The 13,604-nt window shown below is 32.9% G+C and overlaps 1 protein-coding gene across 1 annotated transcript; it reads left to right on the top strand.

The window, feature by feature from the left end:
* The first annotated feature begins 2,988 nt into the window (after positions 1-2,988).
* On the top strand, positions 2,989-5,884 carry LOC124529742 (E3 SUMO-protein ligase ZBED1-like). The gene is made up of 5 exons (XM_047103644.1): positions 2,989-3,701; positions 3,911-3,998; positions 4,085-4,233; positions 4,314-4,529; positions 4,635-5,884. Exons 1-5 carry the CDS (start codon positions 3,387-3,389, stop codon positions 5,862-5,864), a joined length of 1,998 nt encoding a protein of 665 aa, XP_046959600.1. The 5' UTR covers positions 2,989-3,386; the 3' UTR covers positions 5,865-5,884.
* Positions 5,885-13,604: the final 7,720 nt, after the last annotated feature.

Raw genomic sequence — 13,604 nt, forward strand, 5'->3', positions numbered from 1 at the left:
ATAAACCAATTAAATAAATAATTATAAAATAAAACATCATTAATCAGGATTAATTACTTCAGTAAAATTGTTGACAAGATAGTTTAGTAACAGCAATTAATCAACTTTCGCGCCAAAATACAACAATTTACAGATTCAATATATTATTTGGTATTGACGTATTTCTTTTAAAAAATAAATAAACTTTTGCAAAGTTATGCGCACTTGTAAAAGTAGTACAGGGTCAAATTAAGTAGTATGTTATTTTCTATTCGATCGAATTATGTATTATACATATAATATGCCTCATATGAATAAATAAAGATTTATTATCTATAATGTTAATATAAGATAAAATATACGTCTATATGAGGGTGAGTGAAAAGTGTATTAATATATTTTCGTACAGAAGTTATTGAACATAATTGGAGATGAGAGGGATACATTTAATTTTTATAGATAAAATACAAATGGATGATAATTTCCATTATTAAAAAATTTTATTTTTCAGATGAAATTAATCAGCACATCTTAAGTTTGTTATGATATGATATAATACAACTAAGGAGATTTTAGTTAGTCTGTTAATATTATTTCTAATAACAGGAGAATAGGTATCTTGGCTCCATTTTGATCATATCACGAATGTAATTTATAACCAATAAATATTTGATTATTACAGATGGCTCTATTTTACGAAAACGATAACTATCACAATATAAACCAATTAACTTTACGTCGCATAATGTTTCTTAAATCCTTTTGCTTAAAAGTTTGATCATGTTTTAAAATTTTTTTGCATTTTCCCGTATCATTGCATGAATGCGTTAATGTTTAATGTTTAATGTTTTTACGAAAATGGCGACATAATTATTAAATTGGTTTTATTTCAATTCTAAACAAGTGTATAATTCTAAGTCACGTAGTGACCACGTCTATATGTCATATATGTCACCGTAAAATTGTAAATACAGACAGATTATAATCTATCCCGCCAGAATGTGAACTGAAAGATAGTGAACCGTAACATACTACTTAATAACTCATTATTATTCGGTAGATTATAATCTATCAATGTAAACTCTAACCTAACGTTACCGATATATAATGAACTATCGAAATTGTGTATGTTTTATTATGAGTCAAATAAACATTCACGAACTTTCGACAGTTTACAATTTCGAGAGATAGATTATCTAAACGCATTTACAATTTTACAATTACTACATATATGTATACACATATAATTACATACATATATGTATATACATATAATTACAATATATACAACAACAGCAACAACTGCCTGTAAATTTCTTACTGTTGGGTTAAGGCCTCCTCTCCCTTTGAGGACAAGGTTTGGAACATATTCCATCACGCTGTTCCAATGCGGGTTGGTGGAATACACATGTGGCAGATTCACTATGAAATTAGACACCAGGTTTGCAGGTTTCCCCACGATGTTTTTCTTCACCACCGTGCACGAGATGAATTATGGTTTCTGCCACATGTATATTCCACCAACCCGCATTGGATCAGCTACATAACTAACATACAGAACTGTTCCACAGTGTCGTAGAATATGTTCCAAACCCTCTCTTCGGAAATTTACAGGCTGTTACTTTTACTTTTAAGAGCAGGTCACCCCGAATGGAGTTGTAGGTGTCATGGCAACGCGAGCCGTAATTATTTGACAAGCGTCTCGAATGCGATGGTGACTTGCAAACCCATTTTGCTCAAATAATCATATGTCGAATTAACCACCAAAGCCACCGACAGACAGCAGACACCAGTGGACATATATATTGAAATGTTTGAAAATGCTATAAAATTCGAATCAAATACGTATGATTTTTTTTTATTTTACACAAAATCAAAATAAACTTTATTCAAGTGGGCTTTTACAAGCACTTTGAATCGTCAATTAACAATTAAGTGAAGCTACCACCGGTTCGAAAAGTAGATTCTACCGAGAGGAACTGGCAAGAAACTCAGTAGTTTTTCAACATTTAAAAAATACAAAGTCATGTTAGTTAATACAATTATTTAATATATCCTCCGTGGAAGTCAACAGGTTTTTTATCATCTACAAATTTTTGTATCGAGTAATACGCCTTTTTTACCAATGTATTTTTATAAACGATTTGAATTTGCGAAACGGCAAAGTTAAAAATCTTAAATATACCTATTATTGTGATGACGGTAAATAATGAGTCTGTTATCATTGTTTCAATGTTTACCCGCTGACATTTCGCTTTGTCTATCGATGCCTCATTCTTTACTATTACTAATGTTGTTTATTTTATAATTACACACGTAAACTGAATTTGTGCTTTGTGTCATAGCTTAGTAATCATTTCTACTGACTCACATAAATAACGATTTATAAGGCGTAATATTTAGCAATTTTCTACTTGCCTCGGTTGCATTGTGCGCCTTGCCTGTACATTAAGTCATAACCGTATCATTCGACATTTATTATTCATTATGCTCTTATTATAATTATACGTATCACGTCAACACGCCGTCACTAATTATATACCTATAATAAATATTAATTTAGTCCACGGTACAATTATTTATCTAACCTCAAATTATATAAAACCTTAAAAATATTGATGATTCTTAAAATACCTATAATACATAACGCATAGATAATTAATATTTATTGCAATGTTTGTAGGAGTTATTCGTAGGTATAACAAATAAATAAATAAGCATGATAAATTAATGACATAATAAAAAGGGCTCTTGCCACCATCGACGTTCCTGCTCTTACTGAGCCTCGTGGAATTAGTCGTGATGATGGTAAGAGACCTGATGGATTAACATTGGTTCCCTGGGAACGAGGTCGGGCCCTTGTGTGGGACGCTACATGTGTTGACACGTTGGCCCCATCTCATATCCGAGAAACAATGTTAAGAGCCGGTGCTAGGCTCGTCGAAAAAATATCGATACATCGATATATCGATATTATTTTTTCAATGTATCGATATTTTTGAGCGATATTTAATGTTTCGATGTATCGAGATATCGATATAAAATTACGAGTATTGAAAAGGTATAAAAATCGATATTTTTTATAATTAAAAAATCCTAAAAAAGAATACTTTTTTTATACTAACATTTTTTAACAAATTACATTTTTTTTGTCTTTGGTCGACTTGATTTACTGCGTTTTAATTTGGTACTTAAGTTGGCTTTTAAGTTGGCAACTCTGTCTGTCAATGTCATTTCGGTGTCAGTGTCTGTGCTTCAACTATCCGTCCGTCTGTTATCCGTATTATAACCTCAACGCGAGCGTATTTCTGCCTGCATTTGAGTTGATTATAGTTCTCAAACAATCTAACTAATTAAATCAATAATTAATTCACGTATGTGAACAAAATAATTCGAGCATTCCAGTCATGTCTAGTGTTGTATGGAACTTTTTCAAAAAAATAGACAGACAAAACGTTTCATGTAATGTGTGTGGGAAAATATATAAAACCAGTGGCAATACGACGAATTTATCTACACATCTTAAAAATAAGCATCACCATGCGTTTTTGCAACTTAAAAATAAAAACTCAAGGTCAAGTGAAGTGAATATTACACCAAGAACAAGAACTAGTTCACCTGTTTCGTCTACTAATTCAACTATTACCAATACTAATAAACCTGCTGAGATAGAAAATAACTTCATGGAATTGTCTGAAATTGCGATTTACGATGATACTGGTGTAAGTATTTTATTTGTGAAAGATCAAACGTAGCTTTAGAATCTAAATATCAATTGTTCATAACCAATAACCAGTCAACTAATGATGTGTAATTACTAAAAGTATCGATATCGATAAATTAAAATTTTGGTGTTTTCACTTAACCTTAATACTATTTATGACGACAAGTGTAATGAAATATATACAAAATATTCAATAATTTTTTTCAGACTGAATCCTCCAAAGATGGTCAGAGTAAAGACTTGTGGAAACAGACTACACTCATAGATATGTTTGAAAGAAGTTCAAGCTATGAAGGTATTTTTTTTTTATATTAGATTACTGTATTGTTTACATTTTAGTTCTATGAGGATGTTCTAATTTTATTATTTTTCTCAATTTAGCAGGGGGTCATAAAACTAGCCAAATAAATCAAGCTTTGATCTACATGATTTGCAAAGACAACATGCCTCTATCTTGTGTAGAAAAATCAGGATTGAAAAGATTTATGAGCGTCATTTGTCCACGCTATAAAATTCCATCACGAACTACTGTAAGCGAACTATAATATTAAATTATTATCTTATCCTTTTTATTTTTAAATGTTATTTTATTATTCATTTCTCATTCCAGATAACTGGCCTCATGGAACAACGATACGCCACTACCAAAGCCATTTTAAAACAAAAATTAAGTGAGATAAATAATATTGCTTTAACAAGTGATATATTAACTCTTACTAACTCGACACGAAGTTTCATCGTAGTGACAGCACATTTTCTTAACACAGCTAATAACTGCACTCCTGAGCATGAGATGGTGACATTGACAGCACGAAGAATGTATCAGGTAAGTAAAGTATAAAATAAATGCATCAAATTATAAAAAATAAAATAAATAGTTAATTATAATAAATTTAATAAAGTGGACTAATATTGGTCTTCTTTCCTGCAGGCGCACACAGCTGATTATATAAAAGAATGCTTTGAAAATATTACCGACGAGTTTACAATAGAAAAGGATTGCATCTTATCAATTACCACTGATGGTGGTGCTAACATGGTTGCTGCAGTGAAGAAATTTTTGGAAGATGGAAAAAGAATTCCTTGCATGGCGCATTTGCTGAATTTAATAGTGGATGGCGCAACAAGAGATAATGCACCAGTTCTTGAAATTGCCAATCGTGTCAAAGCCATTGTTACATATTTTAAACAATCTGTGAACGCAATGGACGATTTGCGAGCAGAACAAGAGGGACAAAAGAAAGAGGGAGAAGTATTAACACTTATACAATCAGTAAGCACAAGGTGGAATTCTTGTCTTGATATGTTGGAAAGATTCAATACATTATCAGCTATTGTGGCTAAGATTTTAGCAACTAGGCGGAATGCACCTGATATGATAACTTCTTCAGAGTTAAGTGTCATACGAGATCTGATAATATTGCTTACCCCATTTAAGCAAGCTACTGAAGAAATTAGCGGCGATCAGTACGTGACTTCTAGTTTGGCGATTCCCATTGCAAACTTACTTCAGAAAGGACTTGAAGAAGTAAAACCTTTCACTGAATTTGGTGTTGCTGTTCAGAAGAGTTTGCTCAACTTAGTTATTGCCAAACTAGAACCACTAGAGCGACATTTACATCTTGCTATAGCAACAATTTTAGACCCTCGCTTTAAGCGTATTCATTTTAATTCAGCACTAGCTGTTTCCACTGCAATAACCGCATTGTCAAAAGAAATACGTTTAGAACATAGACGTAGAGGACAACTTTCGCCTGAACTCAGACCCACAACCACTACCATAATTCCAAATTCAGAAAATTCTTCGCCGTCGTTGTGGTCCGGACATGAAAAAATTATGATAGATATTGCTGCAGCAACCTCCAGTTTACTTTCAACCTGTGATGGTATGCCTAGCGAACTAAAGCAATATCTAGATCAGCCTATAATACCCAGAAAAGAGAATCCTACAAAATTCTGGTTTGATTGTCGTCATTTTACTCCAGTCCTTTCCGACATAGCTCTAAAGTATTTGATATCGCCTGCGTCCTCGGTTTCCTCAGAGAGAGTGGCATCTGCTGTAAATCTCGCAGTACCCAATAACAGAAGTCGGCTTACAGCCGAGCATGTAAATCAAAGAGTTTTTCTTATGTCTGTATCAGATAAATATTGGTTTGATTAATAAATAATTAATATTTTTTATTGTTGTCCTTGATTTAAAAAATTTAAAAATGATGTCTATTGATTAGTATTTATCTAGTAATGTAAGATGATTGAAGTAGATTAGGCCAAATAATTTTTTTTTCCTATCACACCGATATATCGATATATCGATATTTTTAAATAAAAATATCAATATCGATATTGATATATTCAAAAATTATCGATACAATATATATCGATACTTTATTGCATTTCCGACATCCCTAGCCGGTGCCGCTGCGGAAAAAGCTGAAGCCAAAAATATAACTAAATATTCGTGTATTATGTCTAATTACTTTTTTGTTTCATTTGCTGTCGAAACGCTTGGCCCTTGGAGTAGTGGTGCAAAAAGCTTCATCAAAAGTATAACACCTCGCCTCATTGCCTCCACTGGTGACAGGAGGGCTGGTTCAACGGGGAAATGCTGCTAGCATTCTTGCCACCATTCCACGCGGTCAAGATTTATACAGTAACTAGTTTTAGTTCATATTTGTATATATATATTTAAGCATTTAATGTTGTTAATTCTTATGTTAATAAAGATTTATACTCAATAAGCATTGGACAACAGCACATACATAACTCTGATCCCAATGTTAGTAGCTAAAGTATTTGTGTTGTGGAAAATCAGAAGTAACGACGGTACCACTAATACCCAGACTCGTCCACAGACAACATAGAAAACTAATGGACCTGTTTTTTTTAACCCAGGACCTCGCTGTACATACTAGTCGACCACAGGGGTCGTCGATAATTATTACAACATATAAACGTAAAAATAGCGCGCTACTTAACCTGCTGGGAAATATCGTATCTTATTAAGAAAAATATTCTGTGTTTGAATAATAATGTGTTATAAATTATCTCAACTTGTGTACACATGCGCAATATTTTGCTAACTCGGCATGACATGATCTCTTTCAGGTTGTAATCTTAATCTGAAGTTATATAGACATAAACGCGTTTTGATTAAATCAACTATATTATTTTTTACAAATCAGATAAGTTTAATCTCTCTGGCTTCATAACTAATCTTATTATCCTTATTATACATTTAACGAGACAAAATCAGATATGCAAATTATCTTATTACAAATCATTCGTAGGCAAATCAAGTTGCTGATAAAATCCATCAATGGCTGATTCATTCGTTACGACACGAACTGAATCATAGCTCAGGCAGTCTAGCCTCACGAAACGTGAACAGGATGTCCAAAATACAAGTGAAGGGATCGCAACAAAGCGATCAAAAATGAAGTGATCGGTGTTATATTAGATCGTGGTCTCTATTAACACGTGTGAACAATGAGATCACTTCTTAAATACCAAAACCGCAGTCACATCCTATAAGAACTCACTTCCTATCCCGTGTGAACTTAATTTATTTGGGAAACAAACAATTATAATATCTTTGAAATTATAGATTAAATAAATTCACAAACTCGATTAATATTAACAGAAAGAGAAATGTTGAAAAGTGACTACTGACTATATGCTATTTTAATTAGTCCATCCTTAACAAAAATGTTATTGCGTTCAATTTCGCACTTTTTGAAATTACTCGTACGTAATCGATTCGACTGTTTTTGCAGAATAGCTCTACAGAACAATTAATAGAAACGATACTTAAACTATTTTTGCATATTCTCAATTTGTAGATTCCTCAATAACTAGCCTTAGTTTTTTTTTTTTTTATTCAAAGTTTCAAATTCGGCAGTTGATTTTATTGTGAGTAACACTTGCTTGAACATATTACTCTTGTGTCATAATATTTGCGTAACGTGAGTGTAGGCCTAAACAAAAATAAAAATGCTCTAATTACAGCAAAGACATTGATGTTACGAACATATCACATTAAAACCAGTTGATAAATCCACATTTTTGAAATTACATCACAGTAAAACATTTTTTTTTGAGGTCATGTAAGAAAATTAAAATTTAAACTTTTTTAAAATTGTTGTTGAAGAAGTCGTTAAAAATTTAACAGTAACCAGTTTTTGTATTTTTCAAGAAAAGCAAAGACATATCTTTACATAGGCTTTTTCTTTGGGTTATAAAAAAAATCATGTTTTAGAAATTTTGTAAAAACAATATGTAAACTATGCAATACATTGACTACGTTTACAGTGCCTATACATTTTTGGAAGAGTATATTATTCTATGCAACGTGATATGGAGAGTGTTGGGAGAATTTGAATTAAACAGCTAACTTTTAACATATACAAAAAAATATACAACAACAACAGCCTGTAAATTCCCACTGCTGGGCTAAAGGCCTTCTCTCCCTTTGAGGAGAAGGTTTGGAACATAATCCACCACGCTGTTCTAATGCGGGTTGGTGGAATACACATGTGGCAGAATTTCTATGAAATTTGTCACATGCAGGTTTCCTCACGATGTTTTCCTTCACCGCTCATCACGAGATGAATTATAAAGACAAATTAAGCACATGAATCCGCGGTGCTTGCCTGGGTTTGAACCCGCAATGTTCGGTTAAGATGCACGTGTTCTAACCACTGGGCCATCTCGACTTTAAAATATTAAATGACGTAATTTTAAACAAAAATTCGTGTAGTAGTCAAGTGAAACGTTTAATTAAAAACAAATATATATGGTGAAGTATAATGCAATTAAACCATTACGCGTTTTATGAAGTAATTTAAGATATTCTTAATTTATTTTAATGTAACTGGTTGCGGATTGGAACCCTTTAATTGTAACATGTTCAATAATCGCTATGGAACCTGTTTTCTTATTTTAGCGTCATTTATACAGTCTTGTTGTAATATATGAGTATTATGATTAGATGTGATATAATTACTAGATGCTTTAATCTATAAAATCTCCTAAAATGTTTCCGGTCATATAAGGTAGCCGTGTAATCGGATAATGAGATTGAGGAAATATAAAGCACACCTGTGTCCGTGTTCGTAGTCTCCCGTAGGAATGACTATTGAACGAAATTGTTCAGGGGATCATTACAGCAACATTTCAATTGGCGTCCACGCATGATGGTCATTCTTAACCAATGACTGAATGTCTCACAGCTGACGTAAGGTTATTCAAGCTCCAGCTAGACTAAGCTGTGCTTCGAAATCAAACAAATCGAATCTCTACAATATATCAGAATTCACGATCATCTTTCAAGCAACACGAAGTAGCGAACGTAAGTTGTTTTATTCCTTTCAAGCTAAAACCATGTGTATTTACAGTTCCATATAGTCAACTTCTCTTCCGTTAAACACACAAGCTTAGCTACACACACAAGCTAGCGGAGGTTTACTTCCTAGTTTTAAATGTTTAAACTTTTACTGGGCAACCAGATAATGAATAATATGACGTTTGATTGATTCGCTATGCTCAATGTATTACAGAAATTGGTAATCTTTGTATATAAAATTAATCCTTACGTGTATCTCATTGGAATCTTATTAAACGGCTGGACAAGTATTGATTATTTTTTGAATGTTTTAGTTATCACTGGACGGTTTAACTTGGATATTGCCGAGTGGTGAGTGTGTCGGGTAATTGGAATGAATGAATTCTAGGAAAAATAAATAATATTCTTATTTCACCAGCCAGCCAGTATATATGTATGTATAGTTATTATAACACGCTGTGTAACTGAAATGTTTCGTAATTTGTAATTCTATCTTTTTGCATTTCAATAAAATCGACCAATTACATATTGTAAAAGAAGTTATCCTCCGTCAATTATAAAGACAGCTTATCAAGATAATATTTAAAATAAATAAATGAATAAATATATAATCGTGTTACATTTCACTGTAAGACTTTATATTTTACACCTTTGTCTCGTTATTAAGGACATACCTATTTAAAAAAAAACATCATGTCATGTAAACCATTTTAAGAAATATAGATAAAACAGTACGATTAATTAAAAAAAAATGTGCGTATTTAATATTTTTAAATATTTCGAAAGTAAAGATAACCTTACTTATTTTCCTTGGTGGTGGCAATACTAAGTATTGTTGTGTTCAGTTTGAGGGTATCCCAGTGTAACTAGCGGCATATGGGACATACATAACATGTTAGTTCTCAAGTTAACATTAAGTGGCCCACCCAGTGGCGCACTCACCCTTCAAATCGGAACACAACAATACTGAGTAGTGTTATTTGGCGGTAGAAAAACTGGTAAGTGGGTGGTACCTACCCAGACGGGCTTACACAAAAACCTACCACCAAGTAGATCACCACCAATTATAAATATAGACATGGATAATGAAACGACAGTAGAAAATACTTATCCGTAACAACAACTCCAATACTCATAAGGTCAATTTAATTAATGATACGACAACATTAATCTAATCTATATTCTCAAAATAATGGCAGCAATCAATTCAACCGTCACGTTGTACTCTATGTGTAGGTACTCATTTGCGTATAAGTATAGTTTAATCTTCACCACCCAAATAATCAATCGTTCTTTTCTCACGATGCATGACGTACTAATAGATAACAAAAAAGAAGCAGTGAGTTTGTCCATGCATTTTTTTATTAAATTAAATCTATTCCGTATTAGTTTTTTTTTGTTTTTAAATAACAACCCTTAATTACTCTAGATGGCCCAGTGGTTAGAACGCGTGCATCTTAACCGATGATTGCGGGTTCAAACCCAGGCAAGCACCGCTGATTCATGTGCTTAATTTGTCTTTATAATTCATCTCGTGCTCAGCGGTGAAGGAAAACATCATGAGGAAACATGCATGTGACAATTTTCATAGAAATTCTGCCACATGTGTATTCCACCAACCCGCATTGGAACAGCGTGGTGGAATATGTTCCAAACTTTCTCCTCAAAGGGAGAGGAGGCCTTTACCCAGCAGTGGGAATTTACAGGCTGTTGTTGTTGTTATTACTCTAACTCACTCACTTTGTCAGAACACAGGAATAAAGAGTATTGATACTTAAGTCCAGTAGTTATAACGTATCTCTTCGATGATTGCGTGTTCAAACACAGACAAGCACTAAATTTTCAGGTTCTTTATTTGTGTTTCAATTCATTTCCTGCTCGATGGTGAAGGAAAACATGAGAAAACCTGAGTCTAATTCCAACTAATTACTAAAAATTCTATCACATATGAATCCACCAAACCGCATTGGAGCAGCGTAATATGCTCCCAATTTCGCCCTCAAAAGGAGAGGAGCCCTTAGCGTAGAATTGGGATTATTTCCGGCTTTTCCGACATATGTTGATACTTGGGCGAGGATTAAAAGCTAACAACTTGTTAACTTTGCGAGCAGGTTATATTGTATAATTCTTTTTTTATATTTAATTGAATGAACTTTGATTTTGGAAAATAATAACTAGTGTGTTTCTTAAAGATTCAAATCAGTAGAGTCTGCTTTCCAAACTAGCTTTTCATTTAATACAATCCTTTTAAATAACAATTCAACCGCGCTTGTAGAAGCGTTTATGGTATACGTCGATTTTATGTGGATCTTTCGTATCCATGAAAGGTTACTTACGGAAATAAAGCATCAATGTTGTACCCAAGCGAAGATTGGGCGAGTCGCTAGTGATCTTGTACGGGATGACAATATGATTCCCACGTTTAAGACGGATGTGCCTTGAAAAGACCGTTAAAGAATTGAACAGTTTAAACTCAAGGAAATTTAGGTCGCAACAGAAAAAATCCGCCGTGATTGTTTTAAATGAAATATATACTGCAAAGACAAGGTATTATTAGCAGCTGAGGTCATAGGGTCGGAAGGTCAGTATTGTATTTTTTTCTGTTTAAGATCAAAGGTATTAATTAAAACGAATAATATAGATTTTTATGTAAATATACAACAATAGATACAACTTCCATATTTATATATTGATGTTATTTCATATATTATTTTTATGTCTTGACAAAACCAAGCCCACTGACTGTCAGTTCGTGACCACGACAAGTGCAACTGTGTCGAAACGACGGCAGAATTTATAAAAAGTATTGTCGCAAAATATTAAATTTAATATATATATTTGATACCTTTTGCTGTAATAAATATGCTTATTTTTTATATTTCTCTATTATAAAGCTACTTTATCTACATAAAAGGCATTTCGAAGATAGAAAAATAGGAAAAGGGTATCTGAAGTTTCTCTAAGAGGTAAAATAAGCCACAATTCGAGAATAAATTGGGCAGAGGAAACGATAAATGATAAGTAAAAAAATAAATTACAAAACAATTGAATTGAAACATACTTTAAAATAAAGAAAGTTTAGGATTAAACAAAGAAAAGAAAGTAAAACAATGTTTGTAAAATACAAAAACAAAAAATTAAAAATAAATTGTTTGATATACCTATAATTAATGTTTGGACTTATTAGCCATCTCTTCAATGAAAAAAAATACATGTAAATATAAAAAAAAATTGAAAGTTTATCATATACTTTTATAAATGATATCTGTAAATAAATATATATGGAAATGCAATTATCTTTAATTAAAAGCAGATATTATGAACAAACAAGAGTCCACTGATCATGTCGCCGGTATTTCTCGGATTTGCGCGGATAACGTTTAGAGAATCAACCAACAAGAGCGATGCTAATGTTAAAATGTGTCTTAAATTTTGACGCAGTATAATAAAAGTAATATACTTATTTATCATGATTAATGCAAATATATCGATACGCAACAACGTGACATTGAAAGCATTAGTCATACAAGACGTTCACCCATTCAGGATCCTAGCTTAACCTATATTTATATGCAAAGTATAATTAACGCCTCTAAGTCGAGCGAATTCGGAATTGTTGGATATAATCTTATTAATACAAGAGTAGGTCACATACAGGCCCACGTCCGTTTTGACAAATGGTCGGCTGTTAGCGTGCGCGACGTGACTCGCCCACTGACAATATTCGCTATGGGCTTTGAGCGAGCACTTGCATATTCGTTAAATGCATATGTTAGGTACATGTTGCAATGGTTATGCGTGTTATACGTTATACTTTATGTTTAATTAACAAGTCGGTCTATTAAATATAATAATATATTGTTATGTTACTGATAAATGTGTTGAACTAGAAAATAACTATTTTTAAATAAATAAACAAATAAATATTTTTATTGGTGTGCATTATAATAACCAGCGTAATTGACTAGTGTCCCTTATAGCTGCTTACCGGAACTCGGTAGATTATATTTTCATTCATTTTCACCAATTTCGTACTATTCTCAGGGAATTTGAAAAAAAAAAATATAAATTACATTCAAGCTTAACAAACTTAACACCTTACTTGGTGGCAATCATTTTTGTAATTTCCTCTGGGTATGTACCACCCGCTCAACATTTAATCATCAAACAGTAATACTTTGTAATCCTGTGTTCGGATTTTAAAGGTGAGCTGGCGTTAATACAGCCACAAAGGACATAACGTCATAGATCTCAACGTTTGTATATTAACCGTTCCTTACATTACCAATGGGGCATTGAGCAATGATGACCAATATCCTCACGTAACTCCAGTGGCGTAGCTATCGTAGGGCCAGGAGGTGCAGTGCACCAGGGCCCCGGAGTTCAGGGGGCCCTCTAAACTAAACCTTAAACTTCTGTAGCTAAAATCACGACCCTGCGCAGAAGATTTCTTATTTGGTATCTATAATTTTAAAGGGTAATCATTAGTTAAAGAGAGATGGGAAAGAGGGAGTGAGGGCCCGATTCTTTTTCTATGCACCGGGGCCCTACCTCACCTAG

This window comes from Vanessa cardui, chromosome 5, assembly GCF_905220365.1.
Source record: "Vanessa cardui chromosome 5, ilVanCard2.1, whole genome shotgun sequence".
NCBI lineage: Eukaryota > Metazoa > Arthropoda > Insecta > Lepidoptera > Nymphalidae > Vanessa > Vanessa cardui.

Bases quoted from the DNA above. Each gene is read 5' to 3' on its own strand.
- LOC124529742 (XM_047103644.1), top strand. From the start codon at position 3,387: ATGTCTAGTGTTGTATGGAACTTTTTCAAAAAAATAGACAGACAAAAC. The intron at 3,999-4,084 runs GTATTTTTTTTT...TTCTCAATTTAG, and splicing joins AAGAAGTTCAAGCTATGAAG to CAGGGGGTCATAAAACTAGC. The intron at 4,234-4,313 runs GTAAGCGAACTA...TTCTCATTCCAG, and splicing joins AAATTCCATCACGAACTACT to ATAACTGGCCTCATGGAACA.